At 33.4% G+C, this 26,606-nt stretch overlaps 1 protein-coding gene and 1 long non-coding RNA gene across 3 annotated transcripts in view; one reads left to right on the forward strand and one right to left on the reverse strand.

The window, feature by feature from the left end:
- The window catches only part of KIF6 (kinesin family member 6), a 466,898-nt gene that overhangs the window by 201,399 nt on the left and 238,893 nt on the right, over positions 1–26,606 (forward strand). For both annotated transcript variants that reach the window (XM_074311016.1, XM_074311015.1), the window contains exons 11-12: positions 21,828–21,933; positions 23,463–23,607. In XM_074311016.1, coding sequence (XP_074167117.1) covers positions 21,828–21,933; positions 23,463–23,607 — 251 coding nt within the window. The remainder of the gene's footprint in view (positions 1–21,827; positions 21,934–23,462; positions 23,608–26,606) is intronic.
- LOC141566457 (uncharacterized) overlaps positions 1–26,606 on the reverse strand; it is a 287,659-nt gene that overhangs the window by 101,615 nt on the left and 159,438 nt on the right. The gene's annotated exons all lie outside the window — the stretch shown is intronic.

A 26,606-nucleotide genomic window follows, 5' to 3' on the forward strand; every position in this document is an offset into this window, starting at 1 on the left:
ATGAAGACCTAACTCAGGTCTAATGGCCTAATAAACCTGAAGATTGTAACCACTGTTTCCTTATGGGGCCTTGAATTAGGTAATTAACTTCTCTTTAAGTATCTATTCTAAAAAAAGGAGAATCCACATTCTCCTGATAAGTCTTATGGACTGCTTTAAGATCTTGACTTAAGGATATCACAAATATATTGTTATCTTTTTACTTTTCTTTAATTGACTTTGTTTTATATTTCCCCATAGCAGCTTAATCAAATCTTTTTTTTCCTCTCAAGTCTCCCATGCTACCCCTACCTTCTAAACTTTAGACAGCAGCTAACTGTCTGTTACAGATACTGTCTGTAATTAGTAATAATAGTGTGTGTGTGTACATAATTATGTGATACTTTAGATATACTTTAGAGTCTACAAAGCTCTTTACAAATATTATTTCATTTTAACTTCATACTAACCCTGCAAGGTAAGTACTATATTATATAGAAGAAGAAACTAAAGTAGACAGAGATTAAATAACTTACTCATAGTCACCAAGCTATTAAATATCTGGGACCAAATTTGAACTCAGATCTCCCTAACCTCAGGGTCAACTCTTTATCCAGTGCACCAACTACCAATGTTAGAATATTTATCTCTAATTAACTTCTAGCTGTGTATTTTTTTAATTTTTTATTATATGCATGGTTAATTTTTCAGCATTGACCCTTGCAAAATCTTGTGTTTCAACTTTTCCCCTTCTTCCCCCTACCCCCTTCCCAAGATGGCAGGTAGACTAATACATCTTAAATATGTTAAATTATATGTTAAACACAATATATGTATACGTATCCATACAGTTATTTTGTTGCACAAGAAAAATTGGACTTAGAAATAAGGTAAAAATAACCTGAGAAGGAAATCAAAAATGCAAGCAGACAAAAACAGGAATGGAAATGCTATATTGTAATTCACACCCATTTCCCATAGTTCTTTCATGGGGTAGCTAGTTCTCTTCATTATTGAACAAATGGAACTGTTTTGGTTCATCTCATTGCCGAAGAGAGCCACAATCATCAGAATACATCCTCATACAGTATTGTTGTTGAAGTATATAATGATCTCCTGGTTCTGCTCATCTCAGCATCAGTTCATGTAAGTCTCTCCAGGTCTTTCTGAAATCAAGCCTATGTTATTAAAGGGAAATCCAATCCATTAAAAACATCTGCATAACAAAACAGCAGATTATATTATGGATCCTGTGAATAGTCATCAGAAGGAAAGAGATGATCTCTTTTTGGTGTTCTCATCTATCTGGGTCCTTTGTTCCAAGGTATCTTTAGAGCCAATGACTCTTCTTCATAACTGTCTTCTCTATCATAGCTCAGCCCCTCCTTTTGTTCTTCAAAGATGTGCTGCAAATATATGTTTGTTCCAACTTCTCAATATAGAACTAAAAATGGCTTTTTTCTATTCTGAGATAGCTTCTTTATTTTATACATAACACAAATGATGAGACCCAGTATCTCACTTAATGACTTTAATTGACTCACATGGGTATATAGACCTTGCTTATACTGAATTCTGATTATTAGATTAAAAAAAAAAAGTTCTCACCTAATCAAGGCATCGGACCCACAATGTTGTTATTTCATCACCTACACTTTTATCATTCCTAAACTGTATTCTGTTAGTGTTGTGATGTCCTTTGTCTTATCTTAAATTATTGTATCAAATTTAGTTTAATTATATTGAAAGGACACTCATTGGTTAGTATCCTTATCCACAGTTTTCTAGAGAGAACAGGTTTTTCCCCCCATTTCAGAGACAACTTTCCTCATTTCTGTTTTTATTCTGCCTTTTGATTATTGTCTACACATTAATCAGTACCCTGTAGGGAAATTTACCATGTGCTGTTATCTCTAATTGGTGTTCTCAGTAGAAAATAAGCTCTTTGGGGTTAGTCACTCTTTTTTTTCCTTATCTATTTCCCTTGCTCATTTCTTTATATATTCTCTAGTACATTGGTGTTGTGATGATCTGACAAATTCTCTCCAATAATGCAGAATGTAATCAATCTATGGCTGCCTATCCTGTCCATAAATCTACCAAAGGGAGTCCATGCAACATTGACATTTCATGGATACTATTAGAGCATATAGACTATCCCTTTCCCACCTCCACTCTCAGTTCTCTTTGTAATTGGTATTCTTTCTCTGATGACAGCCTTTATATTATTGTGTGTTATTCTGCCTTTTTTTTACTGTGTTTTAACCTGTTCAAACCCATCATATACTTCTTTGTTGTCCTTTGGATCATATTCAACTTCAGTTCAGAGACAATGATGTGCTATGACACATACCCACAGGATATAATATAACTATTTGATATCCCAGAAGAATTATGCTGTTATGTTTGTTTTAGAGAAATGCTTAAAATCATTCAGATAACTGAATTTAACCAAAGACAATTTAGTCTCCTCTCCTCCTCATATAGTTGGGAGCAATTGTCTTCACCATTCATTTGTTCATTCAATTGACTAGCTTTTAGTAAGTAGCTATTATGTAATAGATTGTGACTGTATCAAGCACTGGGGATATGCAGACTAAAAGGATACATCTGTTTTCAAGAATCTAACAGTAAATTTGCATATATATTTATATTTGTATGTGCATATTCACTGTGTTATAACCTTTTTATGCCCACTATATCTTTTTTAGAATCAGGAAAACATAGGCACTATATGGAATTTTATATTCTTTATGGATTATTCTTTTAAAAAAACTTTAAAAAGATATATACATATAACTATATATATATACATATCATATATAAAATAATTTTGGTTAGGGAGTTACTGATAACTGGAGAGATCAGAAAAATCTTTATATAAGAGGTAACTCTTGGGTTAAACATTTAAAGAAGCTAGGTATCTTTTTTAATCAATCAAGAATAGTGACACTATCACATCATAGTTCTTGATAAGTTCATGAAAAAGTAGAAATAGTCCTGAAATAAAGATGGAAGGAAAAATAGAATGTTACTAAGTATACCCAGAGGAGATCTATACTGAAAAGCATAATAATTTTGAATACTTGATTTTCAATATATCCGAAAGATGGGATTACCAAAGCTAAACTATTACCAAAGGTATAGGGAAAACTTTAAATCTCATTGTTACCCAAAAGACCCATATTCCTATTTTCCAATCTTTATGAAGTTGTTTTTTTAAAAGAATAATCTATATATACTTTGAGGGTATCCTTGATAAAGGTTTGAAAAAGCTAAAGTGGTCAGGGATGGGAGAGGTAGTAAATGATATTCCACAGAAGATTGTGATGACCGCGTTAGCTTCCTGGATACCTTAGAATCAGCTGGAGTCAGGATAAAGCAAGTCTTTATTCTTGGTCTGTAGTGGTAGAAGTGAATTGGATAGATGCAGGATCTTCACAACCTCTCCTCTTCATCTACTGCCCAAAAGTGACTCTGGCTAGTCTTACTTCACCCCCTACTCCCTCCCACAATTCTCTGTATACAACAAAAAATTGGAACAGCACAGAATAGTGAGAAGGGCCATTTTCCAAGCATATGCTAACAGAGTATTGTCCAATCAGTAATTAGCCTTAAGTGCTCAGTTGTCTGACTTCAGTGTATCAACTCAGAATTTCAGCCCTTTACAGAAGATTACATCTATATAATAACTCTTTTAACTGCAAGGCATAAAGAGTACAAGATCCCATAGTGTTTATGTTTTGTTGATTCAAAAAAGTTTTTGAATCAGTAAAGTGAAATTCTTCCTTAAACTCTCCAAAAAAATGTTTCCAATGCATGTTTCAAAATCAAAAAAGATTTCTTTTGATATTTTTTTGAAAGGTAGCTATTCAGTGATCTTCCTCCCCTGATTATTAACATCAAGTAAGTTGAATGTTTAACAGAAATGTTTGCCATTGTCATGGAAAATGTCCAGTACAGGGTTCAAATGGCAATCAGATTCTGTACATAGTGAAGTTCTCCAGGTGCTCCTGTCTGCATATGACCTTATGCTGATTGCATCAATCCCTAGAATATTGTTGACCCTCCAAAATGAAATACAGTATCACTCCAAAAAGATCACCTTAGTTATCCATGGTATAAAATCCAGATGGATAAAGAATACCAGTTGTCCAGACTATTCCCAATTTAATTTGTACCCCTCCTTTTATACTATTTTAGGAAAGAAAATGTACCAGTGATAGGACCAAAAAAAAAGTACTAGAAATCAACCATTATAGTTCTTTCCTTAAACATTGTCTATGGGCTATTTAAAATGAAGAAATAAAAATGAGATGAATCCATGTAATAAGAGAAAGGGTCAGATGTTAGCAGTATTTAGAGTGTTACATGTGTTGATTATAAGAATCTAAGGAATACATAGCTTACTGGACCTATATTACAGCTGTTTGCCATATTACTATTATGTGATTTAAATGGAACTCAAGACATGAAGAAATTAATTTAGCTGAAACCTCTAGCAAGAGAAAAGGAAAAGTTTGTTATGGTCCAGTAAGTGGATTCCTTCATTGTATTTCCAGAGGTTGGCTCCTGAAATAAGACATAAGGATAAAGCCTTTAAATGAATGTTTACCCATTGTTTTTGGCTGCTTTTTGGTATGTCACTAATATAGCTTATTTTATTTGCAGACAGTTTGTGCTGAAAAACCACAGCTGATAAGCTTGAAAAATACATTCTAATAGTTAAATTCCCTGTGGTTCAAATTCCATGTAATTCTTTTAGTTTAAGTAATTGGGAGGCTGCTCTCCTCTGAAGCATACATCAAGAAGCATAGAAACAGCTCCTAATTATTCATATTACCACCCCCTTGGGCCAAATGGGCAGTTTTCCCAAAGTCCTTTCATTCTTCCTCATTATCAGCCAATGAAGAATCCAAAAATTGTTTGGGGCTGTTTTGCTCCAGTATCACTTCACAGGGGGAAAAAAAAAATGTTTTCATTTGGCTTCAGTTGAATATGTCACACAGTAAGAAACTTGAGAGTTGGTAAAAAAAAGTCATCAGATCCACCAATATCTAATTTTGTAAACACAGGAAATAACTGCATTCTATTGTGTTTCTCATTAGATCAATGTTTGCCCTAACCATCTTGTTTATGGCATTCCTGGACTTCTTAAAAGTTGTCAGAATATTTTCCTATTGCCAGGCAGTAGCTTATTCTATTTTAAAGCTGTTCATTGATCATAGGCTCATAGATAAAGAGTTGAAAATGGCCACAGTGGGCATCTGGTCCAACTTGTTCATTTTACAAATGTGTCAATTAAAGCCCAAAGACATTAAGTGACTTGACTGAAATCTTAGAGGTAGAAAAAGATTATTTCCAATTGATCTGATCTATATTTTGTTACTGGACCTGTATGGCTACAAAGGAGAAAATGCGGCAGTTGAATTTGCACAGCCCTCTCTCACTTAAATACAATTCACTTGCATGTCATAGCATCACCTCTCTGATGTCTTGGTGCTCTTTAAGATCAAAATACAGACAACAGGTAATAAGCATCAGAGGTGGAACTGGAACACAAATCTGACTCAAAGCCAGAGCTCTTTCAATAGTACTTAGCAATGTTTCTCATAATGTAAGGAAAGCAAAAAAGTTACATTCAATTGTTTTTTGAAAAATTTGAGTTTAGAACTTTTTAAAAGAAAAATTATTTATGTTATTCTCTTTTTAAAAAATAGTTGATTTTCCAAGAACAGTCAAGCCTCAAGCATGAATACTTAAGATTTGAAATACTAAAGTGGAAGGAGAACTTCAAGATCACTGGGCATAATTCTTCATTTTATAACTGAGAAAACATAAAACCATAAAGGGGAAGTAACTTATAAAGTTAACTTTTTATAGCAAACTATATTTTTACATGGGGAAACTGAAATTCATTGATTCAAGGCTATACATTTCTTCTTTCTGATTTCTTGAAGATTTTTCCACTTAAAAAAGCAATATGTTGTAATGAACAAAGAATCAGCTTTTATATCACAGAGACTGAGGTTTGAGTTCTAATTCTAACATACATCAACATTGTAAGCCTGAATAAGTTACTTCTCCTTTAAGTGCCCTAAATTATTCTCTTAAGAACAAAAGTTTTAGAGAAAGCACAATGAAGTTACTTATGTACTTACTTGCCTATTACAGGGAAGTTCCTATGGTAATGAAATCACAATTTCAATTCTCATCATTCATTACATTTAACACTATTAGCTTCAACATTAATGAATTGAACAAGTAGCATATTAGTGAAATAATATTTGGATGCTGGGTTTAATTGTGCACTATTTTTTACCCTATCAGAAGTGGTCCCTGAATATCCAGCCCAACCTTTCCTTTAAAAAAAAAAAAGGTCCCTCAATAGTATTTTATTTTCTCAAATGCATGTAAAGATTGTTTTAATATTCATTTTTGTAAGATTTTTGAGTTCCAAGTTTTTTCTCCCTTAACTTTCCCTCTCCCCAAAATAGCAAGCAATCTGACACAGATTATACATATACAATCTTTTAAACATATTTCCATATTTGTCATGTTGTGCACAAAAAAAAAAAAAGATCAAAAAGAAAAACCACGAGGAAGAAAAAACAAGCAAACAAATAAAAAGGTGAAAATACTATGTTATGATCCACATTGATTGTCCATAATTTTCTCTCTGGTTGTGCATGGCAATTTCCATCTCAAAGCTATCAGAATTGTCTTGGATCATCATATTGCTGAGAAGAACTAAGGCTATCATAGTTGATCATCACTTAATATTGCTGTTACTGTATACAATGATCTCTTGGCTCTGCTTTCTTCACTCAGTATTAGTTCAGGTAATTCCTTCCAGGCTTTTCTGAAATCAGTCTGCATCATTTTTATAGAACAATAACATTGAATATTCAGTAATTCTCCAATTCACTGGCATCCACTCAATTTCCTATTCCTTGCCACCACAAAAAGAGCTGCTATGAACATCTTGCATATTTTAGGTCACAGTAGTGACATTGTTAGATCTGAGCGTATGAATGCTTTTATAGTCCTTTGGGCATAGTTCCAAATTGCTCCCTAGAATGGGGACTCTACCAATACTACCAACAATGAATTAAAGTCTCAATTTTCCCATATCTCCTTCAATATTTATTATTATCTTTCCCTATCATTTGAGAAGTGTGAGGTGGTACCTCAGAGTTATTTTAATTTAAATTTCTCTAATCAATAGTCATTTAGAGCATTTTTTCATAGGACTATAAATGCCAGCCTATCCTTAACAAGTCCAAATATGAAGTTGTTTGACTCGTCCTTTAAAATTTAAATGACTGCAAGGTCTCATGCATTCAACTCTGCCTAATTATCAGGGATTTTATAATTTTGGTAATTTTTATCTGTTTGTAAACAATGATGGAAATACTACATGACTTTTTTCTTCAAAAGAAAAAAAATTGGACATTTTCTAAAGAATTCTTTAAGAATGAAATAAATTTGAATAGTGTATTACATTTTAATAACTGCTTTTATCCTCTTTTAATTATCTCTTATTATAAAATATAAGTTGAGCCTAAAATCCTACTCTCTCTTTAAATACCTTAATAATAAATATTGGAAAAACTCTTACATACACATGTAGCTAATATTTCTCAAAAGACTGATCCAAACAGCCATAAAAACTGTTGGCACAATTAATTACTCAAACACACCCCCATAACATATTTATTTTTAAATATTCTAGATTGATTCTTTCTGTAGTCCTAAATTCACATACTCTCACATTTGCCTGATTGTCCCACTGTTACTAATGGCTTTATCATTGTAGGTTAAATATCCCAGAGATCATTAATAACTGATGCTCCTCTCTTTCATTTTTCAAGAAATCAAATTTCTGAAATCATTCATGAGACTTAATTCATGACAGATGAGGTTTTTCCACTTCAATACAAAGTGTTTTTAGTCCAGATATTCATTTTGAAGATATTAAAGCCAAAACTCAAAGCATGGTATGCAGCTTGTGCTAATTATCTTGAGTATTTGATAGAACCATTTTAGTTCTTAATATATAGTCATCTAAATTAACTTAAAAGAGCTGTCAGTTTCAGATCACTTTCTATAATTTAATGATTATTTTCATTCTACTAGAGTTAGCATTCAGGATCTTGATAGACCAAATGAATGATTATTTAAAGCACTTAATATGAAAAAGATGAGGCATAATTGGGAATACCTTTTATTGGATTGACAATTTAGCATCATACATGAGAGTTTTGGTCCATGAAGATCTTTCATCACAAATTAAAACATTCAATTCTAAGTTAGAAAAAAGTATCAAAGCACAAACATACTGTTTCCTTCTTCCAGTTCCTTAATGTTTTCCTAATGTTTGTGACCTCTGCTCTGGGGTTTTGCAGCCTGCACAGAATTCTTCCTAAAAAAAGAATAATCCCTCTCATTACTACTAGGAATGTTTCTCTCTTACTTCTCCCAATAATCTTTTCACTGAAAAACTTTGTATATGTTGTACATAATTCATGAGAATTTTTAAGGTTTTCAGAAGCAATTTTTTTTTTCTAATTACAGTTTTATATGACAGGTGAACTCATTTAGAGAAAACCCAGAGTGGAAAAAAATTATGGAAGTAAAAGAAATTAATGGAACCTATAAGTTTAATAATAATGAACACTAAATCATTCTTCAGAGTAGAGAAATTACAATCTATGATAAACAAATACTTTAGTAACTATGAGCAACTGTAATTAAGGCTATCAAATTTATATAAAAATTTTACAAGAGATTAACCTCCTTTAAGAGCAACATGTAAATACTTAGGATTTTAAAACAAAGATGTTTTCTTTAGGATTAAGACAAAACTATAGTATAGATTAAGTGAAAATGACTGAACAACACACATCTCATAGCTTTTTCTTAAATCTACTCTCAATTTCACTTATGGCATTGTTTTTGTCTGCAAAATGAAGAGTTTGGAATTAATAATATAGAATGTCCCAGCTCTAAGAATTGAGGAATCTATTGTAAATTTTCATAATCGTTAACATATTATTTTAAGCATTTGAAGGGCTATCCTTTGAAAGACGGATTCAACTAATTATGGTTGACCCAAGAAAGCAGAATTGAGAATAAAGAGTAGAAGTTGTAAAGAAACATATTTAGATTTAATGTCAGTAAAAACTTTTTACCAAGTAGAACTGTCCAAAAATAGAATAGGCTATGTTGGGCAGTGATTCCCTTTCCTTAGAGGTCTTCAGGTAAAAGCTGGATGATTTTGTTTTTCAGGAATTTCAGATGTTATCTGAGGTGACTCATTTCCTGGTCATCTCCAAGACATATCACTCCTTTTCTCCTTTGGCTCTATAAATAAAAATCAAATCAATGGCATAATTCCTAAGAACAACAAACCAATCAACTGCCAAATGACTCAGATTGTTCTTAACTTTTCCATTAAAGTTCTTCTCCCTGGACATTACTTCCTTGTGTGTGCCATATTCTCTCCTGTACAATATAAACTCCTTGTGAGAAAAGACTGTCTTCCTTAGCTGTATTTGTGTCTCATAATTTATTCACTGATGATTTGGTTTGGGGTTCCAAAAACAGTAGGGAGCTTCTTGAGCAGAGGAATGACATGATCATTCATGTTCAGGTACAACTATCAATTGGCAGTCATAAGGAACAGGGATTGCAGAAAGATTTGATGCAGGGAAACTACTTGGAAAACTCTTGTAACAATCTAAGTGAGAAGTGTTTGAGGGCCTGGGCCATAATTGTAATGTTGGGAGCAGAGAAAAGGGAACAGATGGAAGAGATGTTGAAGAACTGAATAGACTCTGGAACTGATTAGATAAGAGGGGAGAAGGGGTAAAAACACTCAAGAGACATGCTTTGATGACAAGCTTATGATCTCTTTTCCAAATTGCTCATCTTTTTCCTAATCTTGTCTAGATTGTCTCTAATGAAAATAACACTTCTATTCTTCCACTAATCTTCCTCCAGATGTTCTGGACCTTACTTCTACTCCCTGATTCCTGTATTTTTCCCCATTATATCTTCTTAAAATATATTATTTCTCCTCCTGCCCCGTTTTCAAATCTTCCGACTTTTAAAACAAAACTATTCTGTATCTTTTAACTTATCCTTTATCTTCCAAGTTCATGAGTTCCATCCCATTCAGTGTTTTTATAATAATCAAGTTCCTTTATCATATTAAGATCTCAATTAACCCTGCTTGTTTCCCAAAATTAAAATGAACATGGGAAGCCATTGGTTTTATTATTAGTTCCTTCCTTGAATTTTATAGGCTATAAATTTTGAGGTACCTTTATTGCTGTTCTTCTAATAACTACCCTATTTTAGGATGCACATGGGCAGGCTTTTTCCTCCCTCTTTTCTTTTTTGAACTCAAGTTCTTTTGAGTAGCTATATGTTTCACTCGATCTTAGTCAAAAGGCTAAGAAGTAAAAATATACAAGTCTCTAAAAAATACTTTATTACTGCCTTTATAAGGTATACTCCTCACTTATCCAAGAACTGGGAATTCCTGTTTTTGTGCTTAGGTCAAAAATCCTGTTCTGAGATACAATCTTCTTAACAATCTTCCCAAATTGACTTTCTCTTCTGAAATCCTTATCTTTGATTGGAAACAGTGATGAAAACACTCTCAGTTCTCTTAAGATCTTCAATTTCTTACCCAAGATTTCATAGTCTTTAGCAATGAGGGCATAATGATACTGCCAGAAGTAGCAAGTGATTTCTCTTTCATACCTTCTTGTTCTGAGATATCCTAAAAATTATCCTGTCCAGCCTTTTCCCCACTATGGCTCGTTTCTAATAAATTGTTTTCTCATTATGAATTTACATTTGTATAAGTTATTCACATTTATATGAAATATGTGTAAGTTCTTTCTAATACTAAAAAGCATTCACAAAATATAGATATAATTAAAAAGAGTTACTCATCAAAATATATCAGATGATTTGATTTTAACTTTATTTTTATCAGTTGATTTTTTAAAAATTTTATACTTGTGGATTAAAATGATTATTTCTGGACCACTAGACATGTGCTAAGATATGTCATATATTTGTCAGTACTAAGATATATCCTATGTACCCTTAAGAATAACAAAAAGATGAGAACCTAGATTTTAAATTCCTCATTTGTTTCTTTATAATAGGTCTTTATGTTATGAAAGGTTTTTATCTTTTTAATTTTCTATATTCCATAAAAACATAATTTTAAAACATATGTAGATTATATGAAGTAGGGGAAGATGGAATTTAAGGCAATTTTGCATAAGGAAAGTAGAGTTCAAAATGTATAGTCTAGATTTTTATGTGAATTTTTCAGATTATCTATGAATCCCTAAATCATAAATGATTGTATATGTCTATTATGAGCTGCTTGTGTAGCTGTGCCTTCTTGAAGGTGAAGAAAATCTACATAAGTAAGATTAATATTAAAGGAAACTATGCAAGTGAATTTCCATGAATCACTAAAAAGATAAACCTTCCAGGCTTCTTCTGTTTTAGTTCATTCCAAATGGAGTGCTTGATATTGAACTTTTCACTCCTGTTTGCATAAGGAACCATTAATGCCTGTCACTTATTGGCAGAAGCAAGAAAAGTAGGAGGGAGAGAAATGTACAATATATGCAGGACAGTAAAAGACCAAAGAATTATTAAAACCTCCTAAATAATCCACTTTAAAACAAATTTGGAACAACATTTTTAGCAAAACCTAAAAATAACAATGAAAAAGCAAATAGTTCACTAATCACTCTTAGAAATGTTTATATAGCTTTTTAAAATCATAGTGTAAATAATTATAATATCAGACTTCAATTTATTGCCATTGTCAAGAGTGGGGAGTATAGGAATAGCAATAGAGACTGGACTTTTGTTATCTTTTGTTTAGGAATCTCCATTTAGAAGAGGTTACATGAGTTGTCCATGGTCATATAGCTAACATGTCCCAGAGACAGGATATGAGAATTGAGCTGATCTTGGCTTCAAGATTTAACATTCAGTCCATTATGCATTATCCCAGTGATGTTTGTTTTTTAAAACTCTAATACACCATAAACTAAATCCAAATATGTGGGAAAGGATAAAATAAGGACTCCCAGAACCACTTACAGACTTAATCTGCTTTTCCTATGGAGATAACTCAACCCAACCTCTAAGTAATATAGGAAACTTTTAGTTAGTTTTAATGACTAACAAGAAACTGATTTTATTATTTTATTTGTTAAAAAGTTAGTTGAGGGGGGAAATTGCCAAGGAAACACCAAGTTTAATCATGGTAAATGTGTTTATAACGTGATAAAAGGAAGAATTTCATACTTTATTCTTTTTTGTGTGTAGCAATAAGATGAAATACAAATCAAAGAATAAAGCAGAATATAAACACTTTTTTTAGATCAGATGATATTTTACCTAGAAAACCCTAATGATTCAACTAAAATAAATTGAAATAATGACCAAAATTAACAAAGTTGTAAAATACAAAATAAATTCTGGCAAATCATCAAGATTCCTGCATATTGCCAATAAAACCCAACAGGAATAACTAGAAAGATATATTTCATCCAAAATTACTATACAAAACAGAGAATATTTGAGAGTCCACAAAAACTCACTCAGAAATTCTATTTGTTAGAGAAATACAATAATTGAAGAAATTTTGTCTGTGGATAAGTTGTACCAATGTAATAAAATGACCATCAGTATTATACCAATTAAACTATCAAAGAAATGTTTAAAGAGTTAGAAAATGTAATAACAAAGTTATATGGAGGAATGAAAAGTTAAAAAAAAATCTTAAGGGCAATAATGTGGGGAAAATACAAGGAAAGGGAGTCTAACCAGTTTGTATGTGATCTCAAAGCAATACTACAAAGCCATAATAATTCAAATAATTTGGCACTGATTAAAAATCAGGCTGATTGTTAGAACAAATTAGGCACAAACTCTATAAAAGTCAACACTGTAGCATAGTATTCTATGAGCCCAAAGACTTCAGTTACAAGAGTAAAGATTCACTACCGTGCATAAATTGTTGAGATGGCAAGCAGTTTGGCAGAAGTTAGATTTAGAACTATATAGAACTATAGTCCCTTTTATTTCCATTATTCTACAACTAATTACCATCTTTATATAATTATATTTCAAATAATATAAGTTTGACTATCAAATAATATATGTGACTATATAAATGATTCATTGTTGACACATTGATACCTAGCTACATCTAGCCAGATTGGTTGGTTGTTATTTTCATTCTCAAAATACAGTTTGTCCGACTATAGGTGATTACAACAACACTATCTAGCTTCAAATGTTCTTCCACAGTTTGAACATAAATGGTGCATATGAACATTTGGAATGAGATGTCTCTAAATTTGTGCATCTCATTGAGCTGTGCAGTTCTGCTTTGCTCATAGAATACAGCATTTTTTTGTTGCAGGCACACCATATTGGGTAGTCTTATGGCAATGTTTCCCCTGTTTAGCAATCAATTCAAAAGTTCTTCAGAGAGACTTTGAAAGTATCATTTTATCATTTTTTTTCTGATTTTACCTTATATGAGTTCTCCATAAAGTAGTCTTTTAGGCATATGTACTTTTGGTATTCGAACAATATGGCCAGCCCATCAGAGTTGCACTGTCTGCACTACATTCTGAATACATGGCAATATAGCTTAATAAAGGATCTTGGTGTCCACTACCTTATGTTGCCAGAATCTTCAGAATGGTCCTAATACAATTCAAATGAAAGTGATTTTATTTGTTAGCATAACTCTGGCATACTGTCCAGGTTTCACATGCATACAACAATGAGGTCTATAGCACAATAGCTCTATTAGAACAATGAGCACAATGGCTCTATAGAACTTCAATTTGGTAGACAATTTAATTAATACCTCTCCTCTTCCATACTTTCCTTTGGAGCCTTTCAAACAATGAGCTAGCTGTGGCAATGCATGACCCAACCTCATCATCTGTGTGACCCTTGGTATAACCAGGTAAATGCCAAATGAATCCTTTACATAGACAGAAAAATTAACATAAAAAAACAAAGGGACTGGGCAGAAAGATGACATGGTGGATAAAACAAAGGGACTGTTATAAGAAAAATCTGAGCCTCATATTTATTAATTGTGACCCTGGGCAAATCACTTAACCTTTGTCTATCTTAGTTTCTTGATCCATAAAATGGAAATAATAATAGCATTTACCTTTGAGGATTGTCGTGAGGATCAAATTAGATAATAATTATAAAGTTACTAAATACCCAGTACAGAGTAAATACTATTTAACTATTAGCATTAATATTATTATTATCACAGAAGATAAAATAGATTATTTTTATTATGTAAGGTTTTAGATTTCTGCATTAACTGATGTAATGTGGTTAAATTAAAGAGGAAATAGGCAATTGAGAGAAAATGTAGATAGAGCACCAGTCCTGTAATCAGGAGAACCTGAATTCAAATCTGGCCTCAGACATTAAAAAACTTCCTGGCCAAGTCACTTAACTCTAATTGCCTCGGCAAAAAAAAGAAAAAAAATATTTTTTTAAAAAAAAGAGAAAATGTAGAGCACAACAATTGAAATTGTTACTAAAAGCCATTCCCCTATATAAATAAATGATTTAAGGATATGACGAGATTTTTTTTTTAATTTCAAGATGTGAAAAAGTTATCCAAACCACTATAATTAGATAAATGAAATTTTAAGCAACTCTGAGGTGCCACCCCATCTCCAACAGATTAGTAAAGATGAAAAAATAGAATTTTTTTTAAAAGAGAAAAATAACAAGTATTAGAGGGGATTCAGGGAAACAGGCACTGTGTAGAGCTGTGAATTGGTTTAGCTATTATGGAAGCTAGTTTGGAATGATCCATACTTTTTGACCAACCTATCATTGTATTGGTTGTATCCCTCAATAAAGTGATTTTTTTTTTAAGAGAAAAGGACCTATATATACAAAAATATTTATGGTGACTCTTTTCATAATAGTGCAAAATTAGAAATAAGGTTTTGTATCATTTCACATGTGATTCCTATTTGTAGGTGGGGATAAGGGAGAGAATCTAGAACTCAAAAGTTTTAAAAACAAAAATTTAAAAAATTGTTTTGCATATTACTAAGGAAATATTAAATACATTAATTTAATTTATTAAAATATGGAAAGAGAATACTTACTCACCTACTGGGAAATGGCTAAACAAATTATGGTACATGAATATAACAGAATAGTCTTCTGACAAAAGAAATAACAAAAATGGATTATTTAGAGGGAACTAAAATGACCTCTATGAATTGATTTAGAGTTAGAATTGAGCAGAACTAAGAGAACAATAGTCACAATAGTGTAAAGACAACTTCCAAAGATGTTTTTGATCTTTTGAAATATTCTTATCAATGGAATAATAAACCATGAATTCAGAGAACTGAAGAGGAAATTCACCTTCCTCCAGAAAGATGATGAATTTAGTGTGGAATGAGGTATAATCTTTTTATATATAGCCATTGTAGGAATTTGTTTTGCTACACTATTTTATTTGGTATGACTTTTTTTTTTAATTGTTCAGTTTATAGTAGAGCAATGAAAGGGAAAGATAGTAAGTATTTTTGGAAATGAATTTTTAGAAAAATCTTGCCCTTTGGTTAAAAGGGGTTATAAATTATAGAAACACCACTTAACACTGCTCCTTGTTTTTTTTCCCCCAAGGAAGGGTGTTACATGTAGTCTTCATATTGCTTAACCTATCAGAATAATGATCATAACAGCAGCTGCTGCTATGACTCATGATTCTTTAGGATTTATAAATCTTTTCCTCACAGCAACCCTGTGAAGTAAGTAATCTAAGAATTGTCATTTCTATTTTACAAATGAGGAAACTAAGGCTCAAATGAATTGCCCAGTCACATACAAGAATAAATACCATATTTTCTGACTATAAGTCTAAATATACCCTTTTCCCTCAAAAAGTTACATATTCTGGCCAACAGCTGAACCTGAATTACTCATTTTGAAAATGAAAATAGCTCGTGGACCACTAGCTAATTTATATGTATATATTCTTCATATACAGAGAAACAGTTTTTTCCTTATCTCACTTTGAGACATTTTAGTTTTAGAAAGAGCCTAAAAATGATCTAATCTTTATCCTTCGGATAGTTATTACTAATTTACAAAGTAGAAATTGAGAGAAATCAATTTTTCCAAAAAGATCTCTCATCTAGTCCACAATTACTAATATTTTGAGTTATCATATAACTTTCTAATCATCCCTGTTATAAGATGACCTTGTTGACATAATCATTATTATCCTTCATCCCTTAATATTTAATTCTCATGCTTTTTGAGTTTAATAGTCATAGGTTTTCCTTGCCAGTTTTCCCCCTTCCCACTGAAGTACTATGGAACTCAAAATTCTGCCCATATTGCTAAAAAGTGAGTGTATTTAGCTCTGATCTTTGTTAATTTGTAGCCATTAAACCTCTAGATTAACAAACTGTTCCCCAAAATATTTTGTCCTTTATCAGATAGGCTTCATTCCCACTTAGATTCCATACTGTGTTTAAGGAATTCAAACCATCTTCATTGACACTTTTTAAACAGAGATATTCATTTCAGGGATTAATCTAGGATAATACTATCTATTTAGCTTGTCAGGAGGTTTGGTTGGGATATGAAAGCCTTGATCTCTTATCATGACTGGAAATTCATTTGTATCTGCTCTGAAACACAGCACTGTCATCACTTTCCAGATGACCAAAAAGTAAGAATCACTATGATAAAATGGAAAAGGCACTAGACTGTTTCAGTCTAGGATTTCAGGACCCTTTCTTTCCCTAATTAATTAGGGATTAATATAATTAATTTCCCTAATTAATTAGGAATTAACCTAATAGAACCTCAGTCTTTCATTTATAAGATCAAGAAAATGGATGATTTCTAAGGATCTTAAATTCCCTATGTCTAAAATTTGGTTTCTGAGTCTATGAGGTCTCATTAAGCTATTTGTGATATTTACTTGGTGGTGTGGTGGATAAATTGTTAGGCCTGGAGTCATGAAGATCTGAGTTCAAATGTGGCCTCAGATAATATGGCCTCAGATAACATACTAGCTATGACCCTAATCTCTGTTTCATTTTCTCTAAAATAGGAATAATGACAGCACCTACTTCACATGGTGGTTGTGAAAATTAAATGAAAATTATTTCCACAGAAATAGTGTATTTATTTTCTTTTTTAAAGTTTTTTTTAATGAAAACTTTTTAATTTTCAGAAGATAAGGATAATTTTTCAACATTAACTCTTGGAAAACCTTGTGTTCCAAATTTTCTCCTCCTTCCCCCACCCTTCCCCTGGATGGCAAATAATATTGGATTACTTGGATTAATTGGATTAATATGTTATAGTATAAAGTATATAAACATGCTAAAGTTATATATATTGGATTTATATGTAAACATATTTATACAATTATCATCTGCACAAGAAAAATCAAATCAAAAAGGAAAAAAAAGAGAGAAAATAAAATGCAAGCAAACAACAATAATAAGAGTGAAAATGCTATGTTGTGATCCATACTTAGTTTCCACAGTCCTTTCTCTAGGGTTAGATGGTTCTCTATATTACAAATCTATTGAAATTGGCCTCAAACATCTCATTGTTGAAAAGAGCCATATCCATCAGAATTGATCATTGTATAATCTTATTGTTGCCACCATGTACAATATTATTCTAGTTCTGCTCATTTCACTTAACATCAGTTTATATATCTGATTTTTAAAAGCCCTAAGGTACCTAGTACATTGTAGATACTATATGCTTCTTTCTTCCTTTTCTTTCTTCCTACATAGCAATATCCTTAAAATGTGATAACCAACATGCAAAGATCCCCCAGATGGCAGGTTGACAATACATGTTAAATATGTTAAAGTATAAGTAAAATACAATATATGTATACATGTCCATACAGTTATTTTGCTGTACAAAAAGAATCGGACTTTGAAATAGTGTACAATTACCTGTGAAGGAAATCAAAAATGCAGGAGCACAAAAATAGAGGGATTGGGAATTCTACGTAGTGGTTCATACTCATCTCCCAGAGTTCTTTCACTGGGTGTAGCTGGTTCAGTTCATTACTGCTCTATTAGAACTGATTTGGTTGATCTCATTGTTGAAGAGGGCCACGTCCATCAGAATTGATCATCATATAGTATTGCTGTTGAAGTGTATAATAATCTCCTGGTCCTGCTCATTTCACTCAGCATCAGTTCATGTAAGGCTTTCCAAGCCTTTCTGAAATCATCCTGCTGGTCATAAGAACTTTTCTTTAAAAAGAAAGAAAACAAACTTTTTTTCCTTAGAATGACATCTTCCTCTTTATGGCCTATACAATATCAGTCACTCTTTTGCATGAAAAAGGTTCTTTCTCCTTATCTTTCAGAATATGAACTGATGGAGGATGACCTTGTTATGCCATCAGGTGTTGCTGATCTCAAGTCTCCATGATAATCTTTCATCACTCTTCCCACTGTGAGAATGAATATACTTTCCTGTACTTATTTCTAAGGTAGCGTCATCAACCAGCTTCCTTCCCACTCTGATCACTGGTTTCCCTCTTTTTTTTTCCTTGTGACTACTCCTTGTGTATCTTGCCAGTGAGAGGTTCTCAACACCTTAATTAACTAGCATTGAGTGGTTTTCTGGGTCCCAGCTATCTATTTTCAGTGTACTTATTTCTTCCAAGTTGTTTGTGAAAAACATCTAAGATGAAATCCAACACCAGTTCCTTAAGGGATTCATTGTTTATACTTTTTTCATTCAAAGACATATCTGTTTATCCCTAATCTTTGTTTCTTATCAAAAACTCTAATCAATCCTATGCTAACTCAGGTTTTAAAAATTGCAATAACCTTTAGTTTAGAATTGCGTCAAAGGTTTTTAGAGATCTGAATAAATTATCATTCTTTTCTCAGCCCCAATCCTTCAGCCCAAAGCCTATCCTCTCTGCTTCTTTTTTTTTCTATTTATTTGTTTCTCAATGAACAGAGATTATAGATAGAAGTATGATTTTCCTTTATAGAAACTGTGCTGTCCAAACTACTAAAATAAATCTACAACTGTGAATAACAAGGTTACTAAACAAATTTGGGAAGCTAGCTTTGCCCTTTCTATCAGCTCTATTAGAGCCAAATTTCTACTGGCTAATTCTGGAAGTGGAAACTATATATAAAGGCTCATTTCTCTTTGCCTGGGGCTATGTGAAGGAAAAAGCAATCTGGAAAGGGAGTACAGAGACTTAAAGATATATGAATAACACCAATATGGGTGTTAACTAGATTTAAAATGTTTCAATTCTGTAGAATTTTTTAACTGCTCTATTATTTCAGTTCCAGCAATTTTCAATCTGAAGAGGATACTGTGTCAAATTCAGCAATACCACAGAAATTTCCTATATAAACCAAAAAGTATTGAATGATCCATATCAATCAACATTTTCCTCTAGAGTTTAAATGTAGTCTTTTTTGTTGTTATTTTTGCCTCTTGGCCTTTGAAAAGAACAAGCTAGCATAATTTTTCTTGTCCTTTGGGGAATCATTGCATCATGAAAAAGCTTTCTGTACTCTTTGAAGGGTTAGAAGGAGCTGGAAGCTTTCCTTAGTAGTGTCTGTGACAAGGCCTGATCCTAGGAGCCTTGGAGAGAGGGTAAATCCAGAACCTATAGTTCCTCCAGCTGTTGAAATCAGGCACATCTGTGTGTCCAATGAGGCTTTGGTCTCATGAGCAGAGAATAAAACTAGCAGCCAGGAGGCCTTGTTTTTCCCATTTGGTTATTCAACAGAGGGACAAAATTCCAAGAATAAACTAGCAACCTAGACCTTTATCTTTTTCTCCCAGAAATTGTCAAGTCCTTAAGTTATATCTTATTTATTCTTTTTATGCCAGTTTTGTTAGAAAAAAGAGGCAGGGATTATGTCAAGAACTTGTTATACCTGAGATTGAACAATTTGTTCTTAGTCACTTAGCTAATCAGCAGGCTCCTCCTATATTGCAATGTTTTCTTATGATTCTATTTCTCCATTCCTTCAGGAAATGCTTCCTTACATAAGTGATGAATGTAACATATGGAAAAGGTTACTGCCTTAAGAAGTAGCAAAAAGGCTGGATTGGTTAGATGCTCCTCCCAGCCTAATGCTGATTAGTGAGAGAATTAACTCAGAATAGTTGGCAGCAGAATGTGAGTGTGTTAACTTGAGAACTCATGGTGGAGGGACTACTCTAGATAATCTACAAGGTCCTCTTCAGTTCTAAAGCATATGACCTAGTATCCCCAAAGATAATTTCCTAGGCAGGCAATAATAAATACCACTCCCAGAGTACCTAAGTACAGGGCTCTCTTTTTCAGCCCAGGAGGAATACGACTTCCTCACCCACTGAATCCAGACACCAAAGTCCCCCTCTGGATAAGACATAATCTCTACAAAATCTGTACATGCTTCTGCTGTTCCCATGTCACCAAGCTGCATTAGCCTCTGAGATGGAATCTCCCCTCAGGCAGTCCTTGAAAGGTCTATGCTTGAGTTCCTCACTGAGAAGATTCAAAGATCAACTCCCCCATTTTAAGACTAGGATAACTTTGTCAGAAGATTTTTGTTCATCTAAGTCTTACATTATAAGCATTACAATATATGAGGTTTTTAAAGTCTCTTCCATGAAGACTTCCAGAAGCCAAACAGCTATTATTACTTGACACTTTTATCCCCCATTTTTAATAAACTTGGCCAACAAATTTGGAATTTGTAGATTAAAAATGACTAATTTAGTTAATAGACTCTGAAATTCTTATCTGGTCTTAAGGATTGTATTACAAGAACACAGATTTAAACCTGAATAATATCTTTGAAATCATATCATCCAACTCACTTATACTATAAAAGAGGAAACTGAGATTCAAGAAGGTGTGACTTTCCTTGAGGTTACAACAGAAAATAAATAGGAGAACTGGAATTTGAACCCAGGTTCTCTTAATTGTCCTTCAAGACTAGTACTCTTTGCACTATGGCCTAGTTTCTTATTAGATAGTATGGGATATGGAAGCCTAGATCTTATTAGATACCATAAGCTTCAGACAAAAGAAGGATTATGATGGCTGAAGAATATGTAACAGTCAAATCAGGGATTCCCACAAAGGAGAAGTAAATAAGAATTCTCTGTGACCTAAGAATGAAGACAAGACTCCTAAGTGAGAAAATTTGGCAAAGAGCTACAAATGAAAAGTGAACTGTTAGGCAGACACAGCCTCTGGAAAGATCAGTACTATTAATTCCTCTAAAACAATATTCCTAGTTGCCCTCGTAGAATCATAGAATTATAGATAATAAATTTAGAGCTGAGCATCTAAGCCCAACCCTCTCATTTTAGGGAAAGATTAAATGACTTCTAAGGTCACCAGAAATTTCCTCTAACTCCTGTAATGAATATTTTCCATGGAATTTCTGATTTTACATTAGAACTTACTTTATAGAAAATCTTACTTGAAAATTTCCATTCAATAAAGCAAAGGATTTTTTATACCGTGATGTTTATGCAAACTAAAAATTAGAAGCCAATTTTTGAGTCAATTTCATCTGTGTAGGCAAATGCTTTCTTTCATTATCTATAGGCAAGAGTTGATTAACATTGTAGTTCTCAAGAAGAGGAAAATTTCCTGTTTGTAATTTTTTTTTAGTTTGACAAAGTATTATTTAATTTTGCTATCAGAATTTCTAAAGTATCTAGCACATGGGCTTTACTCAGAAATTGTCCCTTTTCAGACTAGAGGAACAAATTACATCCTTTTTAGAAGATCAAGATCCAGAGAGTAGGCTAGAGGTGGGATCTGACATGCGTAAAATCCACTACTGCTTCTATCGTTTAAAGGTGAGTATAAAAGGTGAGTATTAGAAAACTCATTTTTGTCATATTCAAACTTCAGCTAGTCAAAACTCTCCACAGTGGATCTTCTTCTTAAAGATGTAATGGACACCAGTCCCAAAGTCAGGATGACCTGAGTTCAAATCTGACCTCAGACACTTAAAACTTCCTAGTTGGGGCAGCTAGGGAATGCAGTGATTAGAACACCAGATCTGAAGTCATGAGGACCTGTTAAATTTGCCTCAGACACTTAATACTTCCTAGCTAAGGGAGGGAGGGAGGGAGGGAGGGAGGAAGGAAGGAAGGAAGGAAGGAAGGAAGGAAGGAAGGAAGGAAGGAAGGAAGGAAGGAAGGAAGGAAGGAAGGAAGGAAGGGAGGGAGGGAAGAGAGGGAGGGAAGGAGGGAAGGAAGGAGGGAAGGAGGGAAGGAAGGAGGGAAGGAGGGAAGGAAGGAAGGAAGGAAGGAAGGAAGGAAGGAAGGAAGGAAGGAAGGAAGGAAGGAAGGAAGGAAGGAAGGAAGGAGGGAAGGAAGGAAGGAAGGAAGGAAGGAAGGAAGGAAGGAAGGAAGGAAGGAAGGAAGGAAGGAAGGAAGGAAGGAAGGAAGGAAGGAAGGAAGGAAGGAAGAAAGGAAGGAAGAAAGGAGGGAAGGAAGGAAGGAAGGAGGGAAGGAAGAAAGGAAGGAGGGAAGGAAGGAAGGAAGGAAGGAAGGAAGGAAGGAAGGAAGGAAGAAAGGAAGGAAGGAAGAAAGGAAGAAAGGAAGGAAGGAAGGAAGGAAGGAAGGAAGGAAGGAAGGAAGGAAGGAAGGAAGGAAGGAAGGAAGGAAAGAAGGAAAGAAGGAAAGAAGGAAAGAAGGAAAGAAGGAAAGAAGGAAAGAAGGAAAGAAGGAAAGAAGGAAAGAAGGAAAGAAGGAAAGAAGGAAAGAAAGAAAGAAAGAAAGAAAGAAAGAAAGAAAGAAAGAAAGAAAGAAAGAAAGAAAGAAAGAAAGAAAGAAAGAAAGAAAGAAAGAAAGAAAGAAAGAAAGAAAGAAGTAATGGAGAAGGACATCTTAAAATACCTGAAGAAAATTCAAAACCTCTTAAGGGTTCCCTCAATGTTTATGGGTTTTTTTTAATCTACAAAGTTCCCCCAGGCTTACTAGGATGTCATTTTTGTACTAGATATATCCATTTTTCATAAAGTGTACTTTCTTGTGTCTTCTAGGCTATATTAGGAGATCTTGGTCCTACATTTCTCATTGTTTTTGATCCTGCCAGACTTGTAGCCCCCTGTTCTGGCTTGTTTTCTTTTATATAAAATATTATCCTTTGGGGGAAAACAAACTGTTTAGCCTAAATTCCTACCTATCGGTATGTTTTATAAGCAAATAGAACACAAGGTCACTGATCATAATGTTTTATGCATAAAAGGCACTTCAGTCATGTTTGTTCAGTTGAATTCATTGACCCCTTTAAATCAATACACTCTTCTTCAGAAGGAAGAAAATAACAGAGAAAGAAGGAAAAATGGGATGCTGAGTTTTTATTTTTTATCTTACAGAAATTATTGAGTGAAAGAAAGATTCCTGAAAAAAATGAATTATCCCATGAAATCAAAGACAAAGACCAAGAAGGTGATTTGCCATTAAAGGAGGAAGAATTTAAAAAACTGAGAGATGTCCTGAAGCAGCGAGACAATGAAATTAGTATCCTTTCTGAAATTTCAGGAAACTCTCACTTCCATTGGAGGAGTAAGTAGTGAGAGAATGTCTGGATCTTCAAAGACTCTCTGCTCACCTGCAGCCCCTCCCTGGAAACTGACCCCTCCCTACTTCTTTTTCACATTGCCTCCTTTAGTTTGTGGCTAAAAACATTCTTCTGGCAAACAAAATGTGAAGAGTGGGAAACTGTGATGCTATATAAGAACAGGTTATTACCTTATGAAGACTTGAATTTCCTGGGACCGTTAATTTTAGACTAGCACAATGTTCCAGTAGAGACTCCTGTATGGCCCTCCTTTAGCTGAACACAAAGCATGGAGTCTTTGCACCTCACTGTAATGTTTCAAATCAAACTGACATTGGTATTTTTAGAAAAGATTCAGCCACCCTGTTGCACTCTGTGTTATAGTGCCCAGCTATAACAGCCCACTCTAGGAAGGAAGGGCAGTTTTCTTTAGCTGGCTGACAGAATTACAGGCTGACCACAGTGTTGCCATGGTCCTGAGTTTGTGGCTGGCGTGTGGGTGAAACTCAAAAGATGATGAAAAATGACCAATGGTATGTAGCTTATAAAGAGCAGAGATTCATTCAGATGCAGCTTTTATTTAAAAAACAGATGAACTTCTTTGGGTTCCAGTTACAAATACTGGCAAATTTAGGAATTTGGAGTTAGTAAGCATGAATCTTCAAGACAAAGGTCTCATTTTCTCTGGTAGCATCATGTGCCCCAGATTCTGGAAATAATAAGAAAGCCTATGGACATTTATGCTCTAGAAAAAGTGGCTTCTATTAAAGGGACACTTTTGTGTGAATTGTACTATAGAACACCTTCAGAGCCATTCCTTAATTTAGCTTTTATGCGTATTATAATAGATAATCTCATCTTTACAATTTGCTGGATACAAATATCCCAAATCTTTATTATTTCTGTTAGTTCTGCATAAACAAAGTTGTGGATCTTTTTTACTCCATGATCTTATACTATATTTATGTTGAGAATCACCCAAATCTTAATTGCAACTCTTTTTGCCAAATATATAAAAACAAACTCTATAAAGAAATCCAAAGTTTAAAAAGAGATAAATAACAAATCAAATACAAGTAAAGCCTGTTATCTAATTAGCTTCAGTTTCCATTTTTAGCCAAGAATTATCAGAGTCAACATTTTAGACTAGTATGTATTTTAGCCATTTTGGATTCCAAGAATTGAGACAGCTAGTGCTTTTCTCAATTGAAGATCAGCACTATATCTCTTCTTGTCTCCATGCACTATTGTCATTTCTTTGTTGCTCTTCTCTCTTTCTCTGTTTCTGTCTATCTTTCTGTCTTTCTCTGTCTCTGTGTCTTTTTCTTTCTGTCTGTCTGTCTCTTTCTCTGTCTCTCTCTGTTTCTTTCCCTCTCTGTCTCCCTCTCCCTCTCTCCTTCTCTCTCTCCATCTCTTTCTCTCCCTCTCCCTCTCTCTTATCTCTCTCCATCTCTCTGTCTCTCCCTCTCTATCTCTGTCTGTCTCTCTGTGTATCTTTCTGTTTCTGTCTTTGTCTATCTTTTTTCTCTCTTTCTCTTTTCCCCTCCCTCTTTTCCTCCTTTAATTCTCCTATTGTTGGGACTGCCCAAGGATCTTTCAGTTATAGAACACACAGTGGTTGGCACATAGTAGATGCTTAATAAATATTTATTTATTAACTGACTTTTCCCCATTTCTGGCCCCAGTCTGATCTCTGCTTCTAAGATTTATGATCTTAGCCTGACATCTTCTCCAATTTTCTAATTACCTATTTATATTTGTTACTATTATTTTGTGTAGTAGGAGTGGAATAAGGCAGGGCAAAAACAGGTCAGTGGGGGAAAATCATATCAGATAGTACTTTTGCTATTTTAGACTGTCATTTACCAAGTGTTATTGTGCATAAAGTATCCTCAAAGCAAATCGTCCTGACTGATGGAGTTCGCATTCTTAAAACACAGTGACATACATATATATATATATATATATATATATATATATATATATATATATATATATATATATATATATATATATATATATATATATATATATATGTAGAGAGTAGCTAATGAGCAAGTAAATATAAGTTTCAGATAATTAATTATTAATGTTTATTCAATTAAATTGACTTATTTCAATATTTATAATGAATATAAGCTATTGAAAACTAATGTATCCTAGAAATTTCTTCATATTTAGACAGAATGAGATTGGGGAAGATATTATTTTTTATTGATTAATCCAGGATGACTTCTCAGAAGAGCTGCTTTAAGATAAAGAGTTTGCCAGCTTTAAGATGAGGAGGACAAAGGGGATGAAATAGCAAATAGTATTCTGTGTTTATACTGTTACTTTGGAAGAACATCTGAGACAGAAATAAGATGATCAAATAAATGGGCCACTGAACAGATTAGGAGGCTATGTGATATAATAGAAAGAGGACCTGGATTAATGCTCATCATTGCTATTTATTATCCAGGTGGCCTTAGGCAAGTCACTTTACTCTGGGTTTTCATTTTCTCAACTGCAAAAGGATTGTATAAAACTAAGTGACAATTCTGACTTTAAATCTATGATCCTATGGAAGGATTCTGTGGAATCAGCTAGTGAAAATCAAAGAGAACTGGGATAGCATGGTAAAAGTCTCTAAATCCAATGATAAGGATCTTATATTTGAACTTTCGGAGAAACTCCAACTCCAAATAATGGTGTATTCAGTACATTCAGAGTAGTAAGAAAGTGAGGGAAAAGAGAGGAAATGGTGATTAAAGAGAGGCGAAAATTATCTGAGGGAGAGATTGCTAGTCCAGATTGAATCTTTTATAAATAGCAGGTTTGGAGAAAGAGTGCATTCTCAAAATGAAGAGAAAAAATGATAAAAATTTATTACTAAAATGTATTGAGCCCCAAATAGTAATGCACTAGAGATGACAATGAGACTTTTTATGTGGGAATTAGGTAATTCGATGCCATTTTT

The sequence above is a fragment of the Sminthopsis crassicaudata genome, chromosome 4, assembly GCF_048593235.1.
Source record: "Sminthopsis crassicaudata isolate SCR6 chromosome 4, ASM4859323v1, whole genome shotgun sequence".
In the NCBI taxonomy this organism is placed as follows: Eukaryota; Metazoa; Chordata; class Mammalia; order Dasyuromorphia; family Dasyuridae; genus Sminthopsis; species Sminthopsis crassicaudata.